This window comes from Gopherus flavomarginatus, chromosome 1 (assembly GCF_025201925.1).
Source record: "Gopherus flavomarginatus isolate rGopFla2 chromosome 1, rGopFla2.mat.asm, whole genome shotgun sequence".
NCBI classification, from domain to species: domain Eukaryota; kingdom Metazoa; phylum Chordata; order Testudines; family Testudinidae; genus Gopherus; species Gopherus flavomarginatus.
The window spans coordinates 82,047,618-82,069,218 of record NC_066617.1 but is presented as its reverse complement, the minus strand read 5'-3'; the positions used below and the strand labels follow the sequence as shown (position 1 = coordinate 82,069,218).

The 21,601-nt window shown below is 40.2% G+C and overlaps 1 protein-coding gene across 1 annotated transcript in view; it reads left to right on the top strand.

The window, feature by feature from the left end:
* Positions 1–15,689, top strand: part of MGAT4C (MGAT4 family member C) — a 168,181-nt gene extending 152,492 nt beyond the window's left edge. Inside the window, exons 2-4 of the mRNA XM_050935588.1 lie at positions 5,678–5,830; positions 11,828–11,975; positions 13,956–15,689. Of these exons, the coding sequence (XP_050791545.1) occupies positions 5,678–5,830; positions 11,828–11,975; positions 13,956–15,112 (1,458 nt within the window). The 3' untranslated portion in view covers positions 15,113–15,689. The remainder of the gene's footprint in view (positions 1–5,677; positions 5,831–11,827; positions 11,976–13,955) is intronic.
* The last annotated feature ends 5,912 nt before the right edge of the window (positions 15,690–21,601 follow it).

Sequence of the window (21,601 nt, the reverse complement as noted above, 5' to 3'; positions counted from 1 at the left end):
GAACTCAAATGTGAAATTGCGGAACAGTTAACTATCGTTTGTAACCTGTCCTTTAAATCAGCTTCTATACCCAATGACTGGAAGATAGCTAATGTAACACCAATATTTAAAAAGGGTTCTAGTGGTGATCCGGCAGTTACAGACTAGTAAGTCTAACGTCAATACGAGCCAAATTAATTGAAACAATAGTAAAGAATAAAATTGTCAGACAAATAGAAACAACATAAATTGTTGGGCAAAAGTCAACATGGTTTCTGTAAAGGGAAATCATGTCTTGCTAATCTACTAGAGTTCTTTGAAGGGGTCAAAAAACATGTGGACAAGGGGGATGCAGTGGGCATAGTGTACTTAGATTTCCAGAAAGCTTTTGCAGGCTCCCTCACCAAAGGCTCTTATGTAAATTAAGTTGACATGGGATAAGAGGGTAGATCCGTTTATGGATTCAGAACTGGTTAAAAAACAGGGAACAAAGGGTAGGAATAAATGGTAAATTTTCAGAATGGAGAGGGGTAACTAGTGGTGTTCCCCAAGGGTCAGACCTAGGACAAATCCTATTCAACTTATTCATAAATGATCTGGAGAAAGGGGTAAGCAGTGAAGTGGCAAAGTTTGCAGATGATACTAAACTGCTCAAGATAATTAAGACCAAAACAGACTGTGAAGACCTTCAAAAAGATTTCACAAAAGTAAGTGATTGGGCAGCAAAATGGCAAATGAATTTAATGTGGATAAGTATAAAGAGATACACATTGGAAAAAATAACCCCAACTATTCATACAATATGATGGGGGCTAATTTAGCTACAACAAATCAGGAAAGAGATCTTGGAGTCATTGTAAATAGTTCTCTGAAGACGTCCATGCAGTGTGCAGAGGCAGTCAAAAAAGCAAACAGGATATTAGGAATCATTGAAAAAAGGATAGAGAATAAGACAGAGAATATCTTATTTCCCTTATATAAATCCATGGTACGCCCACACCTTGAATACTGCATACAGATGTGGTCTCCTAATCTCGAAAAAGATATACTGGCATTAGAAAAGGTTCAGAGTAGGGCAACTAAAATGATTAGGGGTTTGGAACGGGTCCTATATGAGATTGAAGAGGCTAGGACTTTTCAGCTTGGAAAAGAGGAGACTAAGGGGGAATATGATAGATGTATATAAAATCATGAGTGATGTGGAGAAAGTGAATAAGAAAAAGTTATTTACTTGTTCCCATAATATAAGAACTAGAGTACACCAAATGAAATTAATGGGCAGCAGGTTTAAAACAAATAAAAGAAAGTTCTTCTTCACACTGTGCACAATCAACCCGTGAAACCCCTGCCTGAGGAGGTTGTGAAGGCTAGGACCATAACGGGGTTTAAAAGAGAACTAGATAAATTCATGGAGGTTAATTTCATTAATAGGTATTAATCAGGATGGGTAAGGAATGGTATCCCTAGCCTTTGTTTGTCAGAGGGTGCAGATGGACGACAGGAGAGAGATCACTTGATCATTGACTGTTAGGTTCACTCCCTCTGGGGCACCTGGCATTGGAATTGGCCACTGTCAGCAGACAGGATGCTGGGCTGGATGGACCTTTGGTCTGACCCAGTATGGCATGCTTATGTTCTTATGTTCACACACCTCTGCTACATCATTGTACTTACCATCTTTGGATAGCATATTTGCTGTATTGATTAGCTGAGGCTAGATCATAGCGGTCTGTAATGTGTCCACACAGAGGGATGATGGGGGTTGAGATTAGGCCTTAGAAATCATGGAGCACAAGTTGCTGAGAGGTGTCCAAAAAGGTCTGAGATTTTCATTGACTTCAGTGGGAGTAGGATTTGGCTCATAAAAAGAGACTCTTCTTAAAAGATTGTGTTTTTTGTTTTTTTTTTTAATCATGTAATACTTAAATTTGTGCTGTGCTATATTGATTGTGTAAGAGAAAGTGCAGAATTGGAATGTGAAAATCGATCTTGACCTCTGTATTACTGCACGTTTCCCAGAGTTACAGATCCTATAAAGAGCAGTTTTTTCATCACTGTAACTTCATGAGATTGTTTATCTCAAAAGAGCTGACAAGAGAATGAACTAAGATTGTCAAAAGAAACCTGCTCATGCTGCCTAAACTTTAACAAATCAAGAAGAAATTCAGATGTAAACTTTAGCAGGAATATGGAGACTAAAGAAAAAGAATCAGGAAAGCACACGTTATTTTTAGAACAGAAAAGAAAATTAAAATTCACAAATGCGTTTATTAATGAACTTGAAATCCTTCAGGATTAATTTTCAAAAGCAGTTGCATTTATATAGCTCAGCTGTCTATCTAGTTACATATGAAAATAAGAGAACTAAACACATAGTGCTAAAAAATACACATACAAACTAGAAGTTGTGGCATTGGATGCTGAGTTCAGACCCTCTTAAAAATCAGGGCTTCAGCCTCTTTTGGCTTAGTAATGGTGAATATTTATGTTTAAATATCTTAAAGCCTGTTGTTATGTCACTATGGAAAGAACCAAGGCTGTTTTTGGTTTTTTTTCAGAGGAGGCTAACTGAATTGACATAGATCGGGAACAAATATTAAGTTTTCTTCTGAAAATTTTCAATTCCAAGGTGTTCTGCTATACTGTGTTAGAAGCTGGAAATTGAACCGTAACAAAAAAGAAGTTCTGGGAAAATGCAGGGAATATTTCCTAAAAGTATATACTGTAAGTATGCTAAACAGAGCAATGCATTAATAATAAGCTGATTGGGAGAAATACAGATAACAAAGCATGCTGATATGATAGCAAATGTGTGTACATGCTGCCATCTAGTGTTTTTAAGAGCATGTGTCAGCACATTGTCTGGAGAACATACTGTATATGAAAAATTTGTTAAGTCATAACTGTGGCGCCCTTCTCTTCAGTCTGTTTAATCGGTATGAATCTATAGCTGGCTCTTACATACAAACAAAATTCTTGAAAATTTACTTTGTTTTATCCTTCAAATTATTGTAAACACTATTTGCAAACATTTTTGTTCATTGTTATAATGATTTCCATATTAAAGGTGCCCAGTAAAAATATGGAGGTTTTCGTCTAAAAGTCTGTCCTGCAAATTGAGCCTGTGCTCTGAGACAAGCTGAGTGCTTCTCATCTTTCACATCATCGTCACTAATAAAGTTTCTGTAGTCCTTCACTTATACTTCTGCAACCCCATTGTCTGCAATTTATGATAGTCCAATGATACAATAATTAATTGATGACTGCCTGGAAATAATTATGTCCGTGATGCACAATGTGGAACAGAATCTGCAGCTCATAGCAGTGTTGACTGTGCAGGGTTATGTGAAGTAAAGCAGGAAGTGTTTGGTGCTGTAATTCAGGTCAGCAAATATGACTCTGAGCACACACACAGAGTAACCTAGTGAGTAAGAAGGTGCCATTGGTACAATAATTTTTCAGAGGAAAACTTCACTTTAATGCTTGAAGGTACATTATGCCATCTAAAATATTGATTCCAGAGTTACTGATATCTCTAACATCCATGTGTTCAAACATACTTGAACTTTTGAGAATCAGGCTAGCCCTTGCCAGGTTCTGAACAAAGCCTGAGTTTAAATCTATTCATATGTGAGTTTGTGAATTTCTAATTCCCATCCCACCCTTTAAAAACAATAATTTTGAGGAAAGGAACAATGTAACTCTCTCAATATCTATAAGTGATGTCTACTTTTAAAAAGTCCTTATGTATGTTGTTGTGACATTATCTACTATTAATAAAATGGGCAAAATTTTGGTGGAGCTTCTGTCATTTCCCTTCAGATCGCTAGGGGATCTTCTTCTAACAGTTTGAGGGAACCCACAGACCATGTCACTGTACACATTCTAGTTGCCAGTTGTAGGCAGGGCAATAAAATCATTTAATCAACAATGTAGTGGTATCATTTCATATTCAGGTAGGATTTGCTTACCTCCTGTACTCAGTCTACAGATGTAGCATTTCTTAAGAAAGAAAAACGCAGAAACAAAACCCCACTTTCCTTACTGCTTCATCACTTTGCAACAGATTCCTAGGACTATCCCCAACCTCCCTTGAATTCTCTAACCCACGTACTGCACAAAAGTTTTTTTGCAATGTTTTTAGGCCTGGGTCAACAGCATGAGATTTATTTCTTTTGTGACTGATTTCTTTTTTTCATTTCATACAGAACAAGTAAGCAAGTTACTCAGGCATGGAAATGAAACTATGTATGATACAGATAGATACATTTCTCAGCATGTGGTAGGATATTAACACGCAATGAACTATAAAGATGGAATTGCAATGTCATTTTCTTAGCTAAATTTCCAGTTTATAAAAAAATACTTTGTGTATTTTTTTCATCTTCAAAATATTGGCCTGCTCCAAAACGAACAAACAAGCCTGCAAAATATTATCAGCCGTTAATAGAAAATGAATAATTAAAGGCATAGGAAAGCCAGGTTAGAATGCAATGTTTTCCTGCTAGAGGGAAAAATAAGCTATACTCCATGATTTCTATCAAAGACTCATCATACTAGTCCATTTGTTTTCCACCAGATTTCACTGGAAAACAAATTACTGGTGTTACAACCATTGCCCTTTTTGTGTTACTTTCTGAGGACAAAATTTGGTAGAGTCTGGATACTTTTTTTCATAAATAATTAGGTTGGGAGAAAACAATGTGATGCTCTAAATATAGTCTCATTGGGCCATTTGAGCGGCTCAAGATCACCAAGTTATAGGAACAGCCTAGTTGTTCTCTCTGTTCCTCCACCATATCCCCTATACCCAGAATAGTGGTGGTGTAATCCTCCCATAGCTGGTTAACCTGGTTTCCTAGATACTTTGGATTTGAGTGGTAAATGTGTCTCATTCATTGAATATTGACATTCACTCATTTTTTATTTCCTTGTTTGTTTTATCTTATATTGTTCTCATTCTTATAAGAGTTTAAAAAGTCTGTTTACACACACAATTTCCTTATTCCAAAGCTTATATTTTGTCAATATGGGCTAATGTTGATGGTAACTGTGCTATTATTAATACATTGTGTGTATGTCTCACTGTTATTTAGGATCTAGTGGAGTAATTCTTCAAAATGTTTGATATGTTTAATCAGCTTGGCGGAAAAAATATGGATTGTAATTTTCACTTCCAGGGGTTTTTTTTTGGTTATTCATCCTGTAAGGTTCTCAGAATTAATGTGCAAAATCTTTGAGAAATTTCCACACGTGCTTAGATCTATTTTCTATCAGCTTGAATGCCTATTGGCATGCCATTATTTATTTTTGTATGTGCAGTTTAACACTTGCATAGCCAGTTCTTTGCCTCAATTTATGAAAACACAGCCCGGTGCAGTACATTCATATATAAGGTCAGTGAGTAAAACTTGGTAGAATAATTAACAAAATTTAATGGACAGTATCTTAAAGAAAAATGATCTTTCTGATTTAAACTAGACATGGATATGAGCCACAAACATTTAATCTGGTTTCAGGTTCAGAATCCCTCAAAATCTGGGGCTGTTTGAATTAGGGGTTTGTTTTTTAGCTCATGGCCATCTCTAATTCAAACACATGAAGTTATAATGCACATGCTAATGGCTGTGATTTGGTCTTTAAGTGGTTGCGTTCTATACCTATTCAAAGAATTTAGTAACCTGTTTTTCTCTCCTAGGAGACCCTATATGTTTTTCTTCACATGAAGCTCACTTTGAAATATTTGGAGAAAATGAGATGCTTGAGGAAACGATCAGCAGTATCATTCTTAGGAATCCTTGTCATTTGCCTGCTGTTCATGAACTTGTACATTGAAGATGGTTATGTCTTGGTAAGCTTCTTAGGTGAAAGAAATGGGGTCATGGAACAAGCGCACAGTACAAGGTACCACAAGTACTCAGCCAAATTAGAAACTGTCTGGAAGCCAAAATGACAGCTGCAACTTTTCCGTTTTAGTGAGTTGTTCAGAGTAAAGTCTCCTCAGAATGATTCATATTACATATATATGTCCAATAATGTCAAACTTATGCTAAATTGAAATAGTGATTAAAAAAAAGTTAACAGGTGATATTACTATATTATCACTGCTAGCCAATCCATTTTCAAGTAATCTAAAAGAGAATCCCTGATTTCTGGTATGCCACTCCACTTTTTTGATACATCGCTTCCTCTAGTGACGTTGTTTGCATTGAGATTTTTTACAGTATCTTATTTATTCATCATCTCTTGGTTGTGACAAAATTTGACCTGACTTGTACCATATTTTCTCCCTGATACCTCTCTTGCTTCTGCTAATTGCTACAAATTCCCCCCAGATGCTTCTGAAAGTGCATCTTTTTTGGTTGTTTTTTAAATCCCTTCCTGTCCTGTTTGCCGACTCCTGAGATGTCTTATTCTAAATTTGTCTTTTTTTGTACATTCTCTTTCTTTCATTGTTTCTCTCATCACAAATCTGATATGTCTGAATTCATGTAACTCCCAGCCAAGACTTTTACTTTCTCCTGACAGTTTTCCCAGATCTCCTGATACCTTTATGGTCCATCAACCATTTTTCAAATGTGTTAGGCTGTTGGCTTTTTTATTTTATTTTATTTTATTTTTCTACATCCATGACCACGTTTGACAGCTCCCCTGGTCCATCTGATGTTTTCTTTGCTAAGGTAGAAGATCAGCAGTTTAAATGTGGGAGTTTAAAAATAATATACCAAATAGTTCCCTTACAGGAAAAAAACACATGTAGGGAACTGGAAACTCTCTGCAAGGTTCTTCCTGACTCCCTATATGTGTGGAGTAGCACTGCCTGAGCTCTCCTGCTAGCCACTACTTCTGTAAAATCCCCTTAAGTTAGCTGATTAGGGAATGAGGCCCATGGCTTCAGTCCTTCCCCAGCTACCTTTCTCAGATACCCAGCCCAATGGAGAACAAGACTTGATTCCCTGTACCCCACATCTAATGTGAAATTCTTAGTATTTTTCATTAACGTGGACTTCTCAAAGGGTGGCCGGCCCCTTTAAGTGAAGCAGGTCCAGCTCCCCTGTGCCAGAACAGTTGCTCCCAATGGGTATGTTTACACTGCGATTAAACACCCAGGTCTGGCCTGTGTCATTGGACTCACAAGGCTCAGGCTGTGGGGCTGTAAAATTGCAATGTAGATGTTCAGGAGACCCACAAGGGGCAAGGACCCCAGAAGTGGGGCTCCAGCCTGTGCCCAAACATCTACACTGCAGTTTTAGAGCTCTGCAGCCTAAGCCCAGTCATCTGGGTCAGTCAGGGGTGTTTAATTGCAGAATAGACACAGAGAATTTGGCTAATTGAGAGGGCAGGGCAGCACCAGGGCTATGTAGTGCTAGCTTGTCAGTAAGGAAGAGGGAGCAGGAGCAGTAGGGAGACCCCTGGAAGGGGAAACAGTGGGAACTTGCTGGGGAGAAAACCTGGAAAGGAGGGGTGCTCAGCTAAAAAAGCAAGGAAGGACTTTTTTAGTCCTTGCAGGAAGGACTGAAAGAGGCAAGGGGGGAAATAACCTTGGAGCTGTAGCCCAGGGTGAGCTGAAGAGCTGTGCCTATGTTTGTGTTTGGGAAACAAAACCATGCTTGGGAAGAGAGGCTTGGAGTGGCAGTGGGTCTTTGTGGGCTGGAGACAAGCCAGCACCTTACAGAGACCATTTTCAAAAAAAAAAAGAAAAGGAAAAATGTTGATTAGTGGGGTTTCAAATTTCATTTGGAGTCTCTGGCACGTCTCCAGTAGAATCCACTCATTATTGCTGCGTAAAAGTGCTGACTCTCTTGTGGATGTTGAAGTGGGAACTGAAATCTCCATTTCAATGCATGAGCCCATTGGAGGATAATGCAGCAAAGACAACTTTGCTTAAGCTGCGTTAGTGATACAACTACACAGGGGCGGCTCTAGACATTTCACCGCCCCAAGCACGGTGGCATGCTGCGGGGGGGTGCTCTGCTGGTCTCTGGTCCCACGGCTCCAGTCGACCTCCCGCAGGCATGCCTGTGGAGGGTCTGCTGGTCCTGTGGCTCTTGGCGACCAGCAGAGCGCCCTCCGTGGCATGCCGCCCCAAGCACGCGCTTGGCATGCTGGGGCCTGGAGCCGCCCCTGCAACTACAGTCCACGTATGGAACGTGCAGCATTGATGCACATTGGCAAGGCAATGTGAGGATACTGAAATTGTGTGTGCTGATCCTGATCAATGGATCCAGAAACTTTCATGAACACTAAATTCACTTAGGGCTTGTCTTCATCACAAAGTTGCAGCGCTGGTGAGGGGGTTACAGCGCTGCAACTTAGGAGGTGTACACATCTGCAGGGCACCACCAGCGCTGCAACTCCCTGTTTGCAGCGCTGGCCGTACTCCCGTTTTGTCTCGGGTGTAGAGGATCCAGCGCTGGTGATCCAGCGCTGGTAATCAAGTGTAGACACTTACCAGCGCTTTTCTTGACCTCCATGGAATAAGCAGGTATCCCAGCATACCTGAGGAAGCCTCTGGTAATCAAGCTGGTCTCCTTCCCCGGTTTGCTCTCACGTTCCCCGAACCCCCGAGCAAGCAGGTCTCCTTCCCTGCGGTTTGCAGGGTGGTTCGGGGAACGCGAGAGCAAACCGCAGTGAAGCTGGTCTCCTTCCCCGGTTTGCTCTCGCGTTCCCCAAACCCGAGCAAGCAGGTCTCCTTTCCCGGTTTGCTCTCGCGTTCCCCGAACAAGCAGGTCTCCTTCCCTGCGGTTTGCAGGGGGGTTCGGGGAACGCGAGAGCAAACCGCGGTGAAGCTGGTCTCCTTCCCCGGTTTGCTCTCGCGTTCCCCGAACAAGCAGGTCTCCTTCCCTGCGGTTTGCAGGGTGGTTCGGGGAACGCGAGAGCAAACCGCGGCGAAGCTGGTCTCCTTTCCCGGTTTGCTCTCGCGTTCCCCGAACCCCCGAGCAAGCAGGTCTCCTTCCCTACGGTTTGCTTGGTTGTTCCGGGAACGCGAGAGCAAACCGCGGCGAAGCTGGTCTCCTTTCCCGGTTTGCTCTCTCGTTCCCCGAACCCCCGAGCAAGCAGGTCTCCTTCCCTGCGGTTTGCAGGGTGGTTCGGGGAACGCGAGAGCAAACCGCGGCGAAGCTGGTCTCCTTTCCCGGTTTGCTCTCGCGTTCCCCGAACCCCCCTTGAAGCCGCCCAACAGCGCTGCAGTGTGGCCACATCTAACACCACTTGCAGCGCTGGTTGCTGTAAGTGTGGCCACTCTGCAGCGCTGGCCCTATACAGCTGTACTAATACAGCTGTAACAACCAGCGCTGCAAAATTGTAGATGTAGACATACCCTTAGACTGGATCTCGGAATGTGCATGGTTCAGTGTTGACTTTAAGCATATACTGTCGGTTATAAGTGATAGGGAGCAGGGACTGTGTCTTTTTATTTCTATTGTAAATGTAAGTACCCTTTGGGGGCACTGTGAAAGTAATAACAATATTGCATATGGGGATCCTCTGAAGAGCAAAGTGTCTCTTGAAAGGCAAGTTAACCCCTTCAGCTCCCAGGAAAGTTAGGGGAATCTCACAAGGTCAGGCAAATGTAGTACAAAGTGTGTATGTTACTGACTTCCTGCTTCTTTCCCCTGCACTTACTGATTCATGGCTGAAAATGAGGATCACCACAGAAAAATCAGGAGACTGAGTAGCCAGCAGGTCTAATGGATCAGCTGTATGAACATCTGTTTGGTAACACCCTGAGGTCAGGGCATGGACTCTAGCCAGTTCATTGCATTCTAATCTGGAAAGTGATAAACATAAAGCTTTGTTTCATAGCTTATCAGTAAATGCAAGGTAGCCTAGCAGCACTAGGAAGAAATTATCCTGGGAGACCTTGCAGAACGAGAGAGCATAACAGATCAGGTAGGTGCATCTGGATGTTAGCCAAGAGAACCTGACTCAACTTGTAAATGGATTATTTATTTCTTCTATAAAAAAAAACTGAACTTAACATGAACCTAAGATAAGTTGCTGGAAGTATTTCTTACATCCCTGATTGTGAACCTGAATAACATTGAAATAAATATTGTTTATTGTTCTCCTTTCTACTTGTGTTAGCAATATTATTGTTTATTGCATAGTGCTCTCTTTTAATCAAAGCTCAAGTCACTTGTCTTGCATTAATGTATTATAGCACACATGTGAAACTGCCATATAATTTTCTTACTCTTCTCAGGGCCACCATCACCCAATGTGAACTAGAAGAGCATTCCTAACGCTACCTCAATTCCATGGCACCACAGCTCCAATGGAAAATTTTCTTATTTGCTTAAGCATTAAGAGACAGATGGTGTGGGTGTGACACTGTGTATGCCATGGTGCAGGGGAAGGCAAACTTTTTGGCCTGAGGGCCGCATCAGATTTTGGAAATTGTATGGAGAGCCGATTAGCGGAGGGGGGCTTGGCCCAGCCACCACCCCTTATCTGCTTCTGGCCCCCTGATGCCTCCCCTGGACTCCTGGCCCATCCAACCTCCACATTCCTTGATGGCCCCCCTGGGGCCCCTTCCCCATCCACCACCCCCCGCTCCTTGTCCCCTGACATACCTCATCCCTGACTGTCCTGCGCCGCCCCATCCAACCCCTCCTCTCCTTCCTGACTGCCCGCTGACTCCTGCCCCATCCAACCACCCCTTCTCCCTGACCGCCCCTGGAACCCTGCCCCTGACTGCCCCCTGCTGCCCCATCCAACCTCCTCTCCTTCCTGACTGCGTCCCCTGAGACCCCTGCCCCCATTCAACCTATTCCCTGCCCTCTGACCACCCCATCCACATCCCCGATTCCTGACCACCACCCCAAACTCCCCTGCTTTCTATCCACCCCCCCCCCCCGCTCCCCGCTCCCTTCCCCCTTACCATGCTGCTTGGAGTACTAGTGGCTGGCAGTGCTGCAGCCGCGCCGCCCGGCTGGAGCCAGTCATGCACCATGTGGCACAGAGCACTGGGTCAGGCCTAGCTCTGCAGCTGCGCTGCCCCAGGAGCTTGCCACCCAGAGCATTGCGCCAGCGGCGCAGTGAGCTGAGGCTGTGGGGGTGGGGGGAACAGCAGGGGAGGGGCCAGGGGTGAGCCTTCTGGGCCAGCAGTTCAGGGGCCGGGCAGGAGGGTCCTGCGGGACGTAGTTTGCCCACCGCTGCCATAGTGGTATGGAGAGCCTCAACTCAAAGAGAAATGGGCAAGATGGGAAGGAGGCAGGGCCATAACCCTACCCTTTTTCTGCACCAGTCTATTTTGGTGGCAGGGCACACAGTGGGTACAGGCACCAGCATCCTTCAGCATAGTACAGTCTGTGCACTTCCTGTGCATATCAAGGATCTGGGGAAGGAATGGTCTGTACTCAGGAAAGTGCCAAATTGGTACAGTCTTGCCTTACGTCTGAGAATATTATTTCATGTTTCATCCAAACCAGTTTCTAATATTACAAAAAAACTAAAGTTAAACACTTCCCCACTGTACTGTCAAGGGGGATTATGTCCTACTTTGAATATAGCAGCACTTTTCTGGCAATACTGTAGTGCTCTCAATTCTTCTAGAAAACTAGATTCTCAATGTTTTTGTGCCAAAGGGCTTTTTTCTCTTTCCCAATTTTCCAAATCTGAAACTATATGATAGATTTATTGTAACCAAAAATATATAATATTCAGATAACGGATTTTTAAAATGAGGTGAGATTTAAATGTTTTCCAGAAAACTAACTTTGAAAAAGTTTATTATTAAAATTTGTCTACCCCCCTTGTCTGTGTGGCCAGCATTCACAAATGTATTTCTTTCTGTGTATTCCCCTTCCCAGGCACTCTCTCATTCTTCCTCTTTTCATATTACTAGGAAGGGGACAAGCAATTAATCAGAGAAACAGCCACACACCAACTTAATTCGGAGCGCTATGTTCACACTTTTAAAGACTTGTCAAATTTCTCAGGATCTATAAATGTTTCCTATCGCTATCTAGCTGGCACGCCTTTGCCAAGGAAAAGTAAGTAACTAAAATCTGACTTTCATTAAATGAAAGAAGATGTTATCTCAGACTTTTTTTACATACATTAATTATTTCATTTTAGAACTGTGTGAAAACTCTTTGACCTACAGTGACATTCACAATGCTGCCTGCTCCATAGATTTCCCATGGTACTTCTGCACAGGGATGATATAGTGGAACAATGTAGGTGCACTTCTGGGTCTCCATGGACTGAGATGGGTAGAACCACTGAATTCTCACTTATGTGGATCCTATAGCTGGGAACAACCATATATAGGGCATGAAGGTCATTCCATAAGCTGGGACCATAAAGGGACTGAGCCACAGCATTATAGCCTGCAATGCAGGGCGGAGTAGATTTTCCTACACTCAGGCTCCAGGTAGGACAGTTCCAAATAGTCTGGTTATTCTGACTTTATGCAGTTGGTCTAATAAAAGATATTGTCTCACCCACCTCATTTCTCTAATATTCTCACTTTAGGTAGGAGTCAAGACTTTCACCCTCACACTGAAACATGCCAATATTTGGCTTTCGACAGGTCACCTTGGGGCACCAAATCAATCATTTCACGTACACAAACAAAGGAGATGAGGGTCAGAATGGAGAAGTCCAAGCATATAGCCAATGCATAAATCCAAGCACCAAGAGAAAAGTAAGACATCTGTGAGTTGCTGGTCTTCCTAGGACAGGGTTGCAATGTAAATTTTAGTTGAAATAAGGTTTGAGAAGTTTGGGGTTGTGTAGGCAGTGCTGATGACTGATAGCATTTGTACTACACCCCACTAAAACTCCATTTTGAGTAGACAGCTTAGAGGAAGGCCACAGAACACCTCATTGGAACATGGTCGCAATATTTCACCCATGCTCATATTATCTGCAAAATTTTGCAAATCAAAATATTTACGTAGAGTTTTGGTCAGCTGCAATGGAAAAGAAGCATACTAGTTTTAACATGAACCTATTTTTACAGAAAATATGGGGATAAACTGATTTTCTTAAAAATGTAGTTGCTCGCAATTCCAACAGAGATTACATTTCATCCAAACAGCTAGATTCTAATAACAGATTTGGAGTACACATTAACAAATATCTGAAAGAATTAAGTTAATGGTATATGCACATGTGCAAGAAGAGCTATTTCAAAATACTGCAGAAGGCAAAATCTCACTCAAAAGATTTTAAATGCACTAAAAACTACTTATAGAAATACTTTTACTTATATATACTTATATATATATATATACTAATATTATATATATAGAAAGGTATAATACTCAGAAGTAAATTGTTTGTACTTTTAAGTAAAATCTGATTTACTTGTCTCAAATTCAATACCCTAGTCTATTTCTTACTGAAAATATGAAGGAAGTTTGCAATAGGAATTCTAACAAGGAAAAATTAGAGAATTGGGAAATATTTTAAAACTGAAAATGCTAGACGAAATCATCCATGAAAAGTTTAGAAATCCTCAAAACTATGTATAAAAGTAATCAAGCTTGTTATGGTACCATAAAATGGTAAAAGCAAGGTGATTATTCTTTAACTTATACTTTTGTGCTATTCTTCATAATGGCTTGACTTAAGAAAAATTTGTGAGCCATAACTTTTCAATCCCTTTTCTTTATAGCTTTAACATTGTCTATATGTATTTCTTTTTTTCTAATAGACATATATGCACATATCACTTTGGCTTTAGTCCATTTCACAACACTTCTTGCAGTTAAGAAACTAATGTTTAATTCAATAGTCTCCGTATGTTAAATTGCTTACAATATAATTCTTCTTTCATGAAAAAGCATAGAACAGTCTTTGTAGCATACAGCTTAATATGTTTACATATCAAACATCCCAGACGTCATCATTCAGAAGGTTTATTTAGTACACCACAGGCCTGGAGGTTAGCTTTGTTGCTGTATGATTTTCAAAGCCTGATTCATGTTCAGTTAATCTTTCTGTCTGAATTTTCTTTTGCACAGGGTATCTTACAATTGGACTATCCTCAGTCAAACGGAAAAAGGGAAATTATTTGCTCGAGACGATCAAGTCCATATTTGAGCAGTCAAGTTATGAGGAACTGAAGGAAATTACGGTGGTGGTGCACCTAGCAGATTTTGACTCATCCTGGTGTGAAGGGATGGTCCAGGATATTTCACAGAAATTTGCCCATCACATCATTGCTGGAAGGTTAATGGTTATCCATGCCCCTGAAGAGTACTATCCAGTTCTGGATGGCCTTAAGAGAAATTACAATGACCCAGAAGACCGTGTGAAGTTCCGATCAAAACAAAATGTAGATTATGCTTTCCTGCTTAACTTTTGTGCTAATCTTTCTGATTATTATGTCATGCTAGAAGATGATGTTCGATGCTCTAAAAACTTCTTGACTGCTGTTAAGAAAGTAATTACTTCGCGAGAAGGTTCCTATTGGGTGACTCTGGAGTTTTCCAAACTGGGCTATATTGGAAAGCTATACCACTCCCATGACCTCCCGCGCCTGGCTCATTTTTTGCTGATGTTTTACCAGGAAATGCCTTGTGATTGGCTGCTAATCCATTTCCGTGGGTTGTTAGCTCAAAAGGATGTCATCCGCTTTAAGCCATCTCTGTTCCAGCACATGGGATATTATTCATCCTACAAAGGAGCTGAGAACAAGCTAAAGGATGATGACTTTGAAGAGGATTCGTTTGACATCCCTGACAACCCACCCGCAAATCTTCACACCAACATGAATGTATTTGAAAACTACGAGGCAAGCAAGGCTTACAGCAGCATTGATGAGTACTTCTGGGGAAAAGCTCCTTCTACTGGAGATCTCTATGTGATTGTATTTGAAAAGCCTGTTAAAATCAGTAAAATTAAAGTTATCACTGGAACAGAAGACCGGCAAAATGACATCTTGCATCATGGAGCCCTGGAAGTTGGGGAAAAGATTGTAGGGAGCAAAAAAGGGAGGCAATGTACTACTTACTTGAGACTAGGGGAGTTCAAAAATGGAAATTTTGAAATGACAGATGTGGAGCACAAAGTTCTGTTTGATATTAACTGCATGAGAATACTTGTTACCAAAAGTCAAAAAGAATGGCTGATCATTAGGAGCATTAGTATTTGGACTTCTCAGCCACCAAATCAATAAGGCAAAATTACTGAAGCTGGTCTTCCTCCTTTCGTGGTGGAGTGAATGCCATCTGTTGGATCCCAACTGGTGTCATTCCCCAAGGAGACTGACTGACTTCCAATTATTTACTATTGACACTGGAAATCTAGGGAAATCATAAAACAAGCAAAAGCAATTTATTTTGTAATAGTCCGCCAGGCAATATACAAACATTAGTTTGTTGGAATGTTTGAATTTTATAGGAAATGCAAACAAGTTCTCATCCATCACTTAAGATTCAGAAATCCTTCTCTTTTATTTTAATTTCTCCTTTGGGAAAAACTGCTGTACTAAAGAAAGCCAATGCTTTTCCATTATTCAGAAATTTTGTATGCTTTGACCAGTATGTTGTCAGATGAAATTTGACTCCTTCATATCCACATATAAATTAATAATCAGATGGTAGTACATGTTTGTACAATAGTTGGTGGTGTATTTGTGTGAAAGACAGTTGTGATAATGAAAGTCTGTTAATGGAGCTTGCGATTTCATTTGAGCACTGTAAGGAAACAGTGTGGTTAAACATGGCAACTTATTTTAAGTGAAAATACATGTACAGTTATAGCGCTGACATGACGATACTGTAAAAATAGTTAATTGTATTCACTATCCTGTCTCAACAAATATGCTTTGTTCTTCTCCCAGGGCCCTGGCATTGAAATGTGTCACCAGTTGTATTTTCTGTCACATGAGGACCAACCCTGCAATCCTTATTCAAGCAGTCACATAGTCAATGGGAGTTTTGCTTGAATAAGGACTGCAGGATCAGCCCCTGAGCTTTAAGGACAAAAATATCCTTTTGGATTTGCATGGCAGTAGTTTTCATCTTTAATATTCTCTCTTCCAGCATATTCAGAGCTCCCAGTGATGTCAGTGGGAGAACTGCACAAAGCTGAGCACCACCATATGGTCCAAGAGAAGAATTTTGCACTCAGTGTTTAGATCAGTGATAGACAACCTGGGACACATCAGGGTAATCTGATTGCGGGCCGCAAGACATTTTGTTGACATTGAACATCCGCAGGCATGGCCCCCCCGCAGCTCCCAATGGCCACGGTTCACCATTTCCAGCCAATGGGAGCTGCAGGAAGCAATCAGATTATCCTGATGGGCCACATGCAGCCTACGGGCCGCAGGTTGCCCACCACTGGTTTAGATGTCCATCTCTCATTCAATGCAAATGAAAGATCTATAAAGTTCAGCAGTAGAGGCTGAAGGTGATCACTGATCTTCCCTGGTTGATGTCTCTGCAATAGTGCTGTGTGAAACATCTCCTACTCTTTGCAAAAGCAAGAATCCTGGTTTTGCTGGATGTGTGAGAAGTAAATACTTTGTCAAGTTAGTTTTGAATTTTTTCAGATTTTTCAATGCTGAATAAATTGTCTTAGGAGCTCAGATGATGTCCCCACATTTCAGATGTCTACAGATGTCCACAGATGATGTTTTGGTCTATATATTTATATACTACCTAGACCTGTTCCTTTCAGGTGCTGAGCTCCTACTAACAGGGGCTGATTGTCCTCCATTCCTATTGACTTCAATGGGAGTTGTGAGCTATAATGCTTCACAGAATCAGACCCCATATGTGTACCATATATATTATATATAAACACATCTGGATTACCATAGACTCATAGACTTTAAGGTCAGAAGGGACCATTATGATCTTCTAGTCTAACCTCCTGCACAACTCAGCCCACAGAATCTCACCCATGCACTCCTTTAACAAACCCCTGACCAATGTCTGAGCTATTGAAGTCCTCAACTTGTGGTTTAAAGACTTCAAGGTGCAGAGAATCCTCCAGCAAGTGACCCTTGCCCCACACTGCAGAGGAAGGCAAAAAAACCCCAGAGCTTCTGCCAATCTGTCCTGGAGGAAAATTCCTTCCCGACCTCAAATATGGCAACCAGCTAAACCCTGAGCATGTGGGCAAGACTCACCAGCCAGACACCCAAGAAAGAATTCTCTGTAGTAACTCAGATCTCACTCCATCTAGTGTCCCATCACAGGCCAGAGGAGATATTATTATTCTTTAAGGCATTCCAAAAGCTTTCTTTTAAAGATACTGGGAGCTACACAAGTATATCAATACCAGCACAGATGAACACTATATTACTAGTCTCATGAATATTGTGGTAATCATCAAATTGCATGTATTGGTTTCAGCTGAATCTAGGAGGTAAGGATTAAATTGCAAGAATGCCTGTACTGATCAAAAACTCCAAGTGGAAGTGAACTGAATATTGTGCTCTGCATACTAGCAAGCCTGACATGGCTATTTCATAAGGGCAGATTATTCACAGGTCTACAAGAAGCAGCAATCTAATTGCTTTTCCTGATTCATAAATCCTACTAAATTCAGATGCAGGTTTGGCAAATCCCTACTTATAGCAGCAATGTACTTTAAAATAGATGGTCTAGTAAATACCTTTGCAAAACACACAAAAGTGTCCCCTTCCCAAAGAGAAGAGTCTTTGTTTCTCTTGTTTCTTAATACCTACCCAGAACTCTAATCTCTGTAAAAACACGATATTTTAAATACAGTTTGGCAGTTCAACTTCAGACACCACTGCAGTTTAGCTAAATTAAAAATACCCACTAAGCTTAAACCAATACTTATCTAAATATACATGAAAGACTTGCTATTTATATTTTAAATTATTTTCCATGGTAACCAGTTAATTTTATGGTCAACCCTAATACTCCTTTAAACATACAATAAATTCTTTTTTGTTTCGTTTACCGTTAGTGACAAAGAAATTTCAATAAGGAGCACTGAATACCTGAAAACTGGTGTAGAAACTAGCTATCTGGTTATATACAAATGTGCTATTTCAAAAACAAATACATTTTGAATTAGCACAGATTGTAAACACAATCCCAACGCTTTAGATGCCCATGCAATCAAAACCATATTCAATTGAATGTTTTAGAATAAATTAAATGTTCTCTGCACAAACCTGAAGTAATTTAATAGCTATTTTTAAACCATAAATAGTAAATATTTTAAAAATCATTTATTGAGCTCTGCTTCCCCCTCCCTGCCTGCTCTCCTCCCCCTCTCTTCCCCTCCCCCCCCCCCAACAAAATCTTATCATTAATGAAGCTGGAAAAAAGCACATGTTGCTATGTTTACTGAAAAATAAACAATTTTGTAATTATGACAACAATTTTGGGGGGTGAAATTCACCCCAATGCAGAGGAATGGCACAAGGTCTTTCCCATCAGTTAAATCCCATTTAAAGCCTATTTTCATGGCTTATGTGGGACTAATGCTGTCCCTGTGCATCAGGATAAATTTCACCCTTGTGAATGTGACTGGCAAATTTTATATATGATTTTTTTGAAAATGATGATTTTTCCCCCCACTCCTCAGAATAAATTTACAAGAATAAGAGTTTTTCAAAAGTTAGCATTTTGCTATGCATCCTGCAAAAAAGCTATTTCTTAGCAAAAGGGGCACTATTTAATCATATTTGTGAATTCTCACCAACATTCCCCAAAGTACTGGATTTTCTTCTTTTTACTAGTGACTACTGATGAAGCAAATAATTGGTAGTTTCACACAGTTCTATTCACTGGTGAGTACAGGTGTTCCTATTTTTTTTGTTATTGTGTATTTCTTGTGTTCATTTGTGGATCAAATGTCCAGTTCCCTTGTACTGAAATGGAAATGTAGAACCATTTTTTAAATATGATATTGTAGCCTGCATACAAATGGATCCATTCTTCATTGGGCATATATGTATCATTCCACTAGCATTACTTGGAGTTGCATATGTGCATCAAAGGGAAAATAGATTTCTTAAAATGTAATGCCCTTGGGCTTTTTTTTTCCTTTACTAAGAGTCAGTTTTTTCCATCCTTATTCATAGTGGGTAGTCCCTTTGACTAGGACCAGTTGAGGAGTAAACTACAAGTTAATATGAGTAAGGAGGAAGAATCTAGCCTTAATTTGCTGCGGTTTACTCTACAAATCCAAGTGACAGTAGTTGTCTGGCTACACCACATCATTGTTTATTCCTTGCACTGTATATTCTCTAATGAAGAGACTTCACTAAGGTGCTATCTGAATGTATTGTTTTTACATCAGTCTGATCTGATCTGATCTGTTTTAGCATTCACCCAGTACTCTGTTGTGTTAGGCACAGTTAATGTTTTGTTTGTTTAAAGAAAGCAAATTAAGATCCTTTTCTTTACTGGATTAAAAATAAAATCAAAATTAAAGTGCTTCACCTTGGAAAACTGTAAAAGGGAATATGGTTAGACATCTTACCTGCAAATACAACGGCCTTCATTTTGAAATGTTATATCAGTCTTGGTGGAATTGACGCCACTGAATAATCATGTCTGCATTTGTGATCCCTTCATGTTTGAATGAGTTAGAAGTTAACAGCAGTGACACATTATGTATAATGAGATGATGTAAAATAGCACATTCTCATATGTCACAGTGCAGTGCTTTGCAACAACCAAGTGGGTTATACAAGTGGATTCCAATGAAAACAACAAATATGATTCCTTTCTCTGTCAGATTCTAAATAAGATAAATAACTGGAATCACAACCACTGTGTCAGCTTTCTCATATGCTCTCACTGAAGTCAATTGCAAAATTTCAACTGGCTTCAATGGGAGCAGGACTAGTGCTATGTAATATTCACACTTGGAGGTGTGGATTTCAAGGTTCATGGAGTAACTATTTATGCAGAACTAAAACCAAAAATCTGTGGTCCTTATGCTTCCATTTTTCTTCTCAGCACTACAGATGGCCTGAAATAGAAGTAGCCTCCTTGCTGGTTGCTCTTTGTATCACAGCTCCACTGCAGTGCGACATCATTCCCACCTTGCCTCCAGAGGCTCTTCTAGGAGTTTTGAAACAATGAATCTATTCCAGTGTTACCTAATCTACAGTATTATTTCTCAAGTGCCAGTTGCGGGTAGTACTTCTGAAAACAATGTTGTATAGAGGCAGAATCGATACTGCCATAAATGATGATTGAGAAGAGAAAGTATTAGTGTGTCACTACTATAAAACTTAGAGAAATCCAAAACAGAGTGGGCCAGCTTTTACTCATTATTAGATATTTGCTAGTTGTCAAACTACCTACTAAGGGCCCAGGGTGAAATTCACCCCTGTACAGAGAGCCAACAAATGGCCTGTACATCATTTATATCCTAATTAAGGCTTGATAATTAAGTAGGATTTAAATAGTTAATCAAGCCTTGTGCTGGTCCTATGCACAAGTGTGTGTGTATGAATTTTGCCTTCAACTAATGAGTCTGAACATAAAAAAGCAAACTTTTATTTCCTCTATTCACCTCATAAGATACAGCTGTGTCTTCCTTTTGTCCTTCCAATTCCTCTTTATTGGGTCATATTTTCTTTTTTCTTCCTAGCTCTTGAGAAAATCAGGACTCCTGGGACAGCAGTGTTCTTAGGTTAAAATCTGAATTCTGGTTGCCTTTGAATTGCTGTATTTCCCCAATCTCTGTATGAAATGATCCAGTTTCTTATTATGTTTGGCAAATAAGCCTCACGAGCATGAAGTTCAATTTTGTTGGCTGTTCCCCATCACACAAACAGTTATTAGGACAAGGTTGTCTGGATAACTATATCGAGCAAAGCTTTTTGATTTTGTTTGTTTTTTATGAGTTATTTTTTTAAATTAAGTTTATTTCCCAAGGGTAAACAGATACCTTATAAAAAGTGTTGGTGTTTAATTTTTAAAACAAGGATCCAAACTTTCTTTGTGGTTATACCGCATCTTTTGTGAGCAGTTTGAAAAGATGACACATACACACAGGGCCATGGTAACAAGAAAAAATATGAATACAAGAACTAAATATATTTAGTAGAGGAAGAAACCATGTGTTGCTGGGCAACTGGATCAAACGGGTATATTTCTTTTGTGGAATTGCACTTAAGCCATTAAACTTCTTGTTTAAAGGCAGAGGAATAGCATACTCCTTCCTGTCTGCATATTGCATTAAGTCTTTTACAGAGAGACATCCACATGGCCCAAGCTTTGTCCTGTTCTTGCTGCTTCAATGAAAATAATGTGTTCACCTTTAAAAAGGATTGACCTAGGCATGCTCACAGATGTGGCCCAGAAACGATTGTATTAGCAATCTACTCAGGTCCGTGTGGTTCAGCAATGAAATAATCTTGTCTACCTACATGAATAGAGTTGTGGCAGACATGGGGCAATAGTTACTTATCCTTGCTATAGTACCTGTAATTTATTTTAAAATAAATGAAATGACATGAAAAGACATTTTGTGCTAACATCTTTCAGGTAGTGGTTATAGAGTGCTCTTTTAACTGTCATACCACATTTTAGTTTATATAACTACTGCCAAAAATGCCTCTTTCTAGCAATGAAAGTTTTAATTTTGTAGAAAATTGGACAAATGGGGTATGTTCACATGCAGTTCAAGATTTGTATCTGCATTGTTCTGAAAGCCC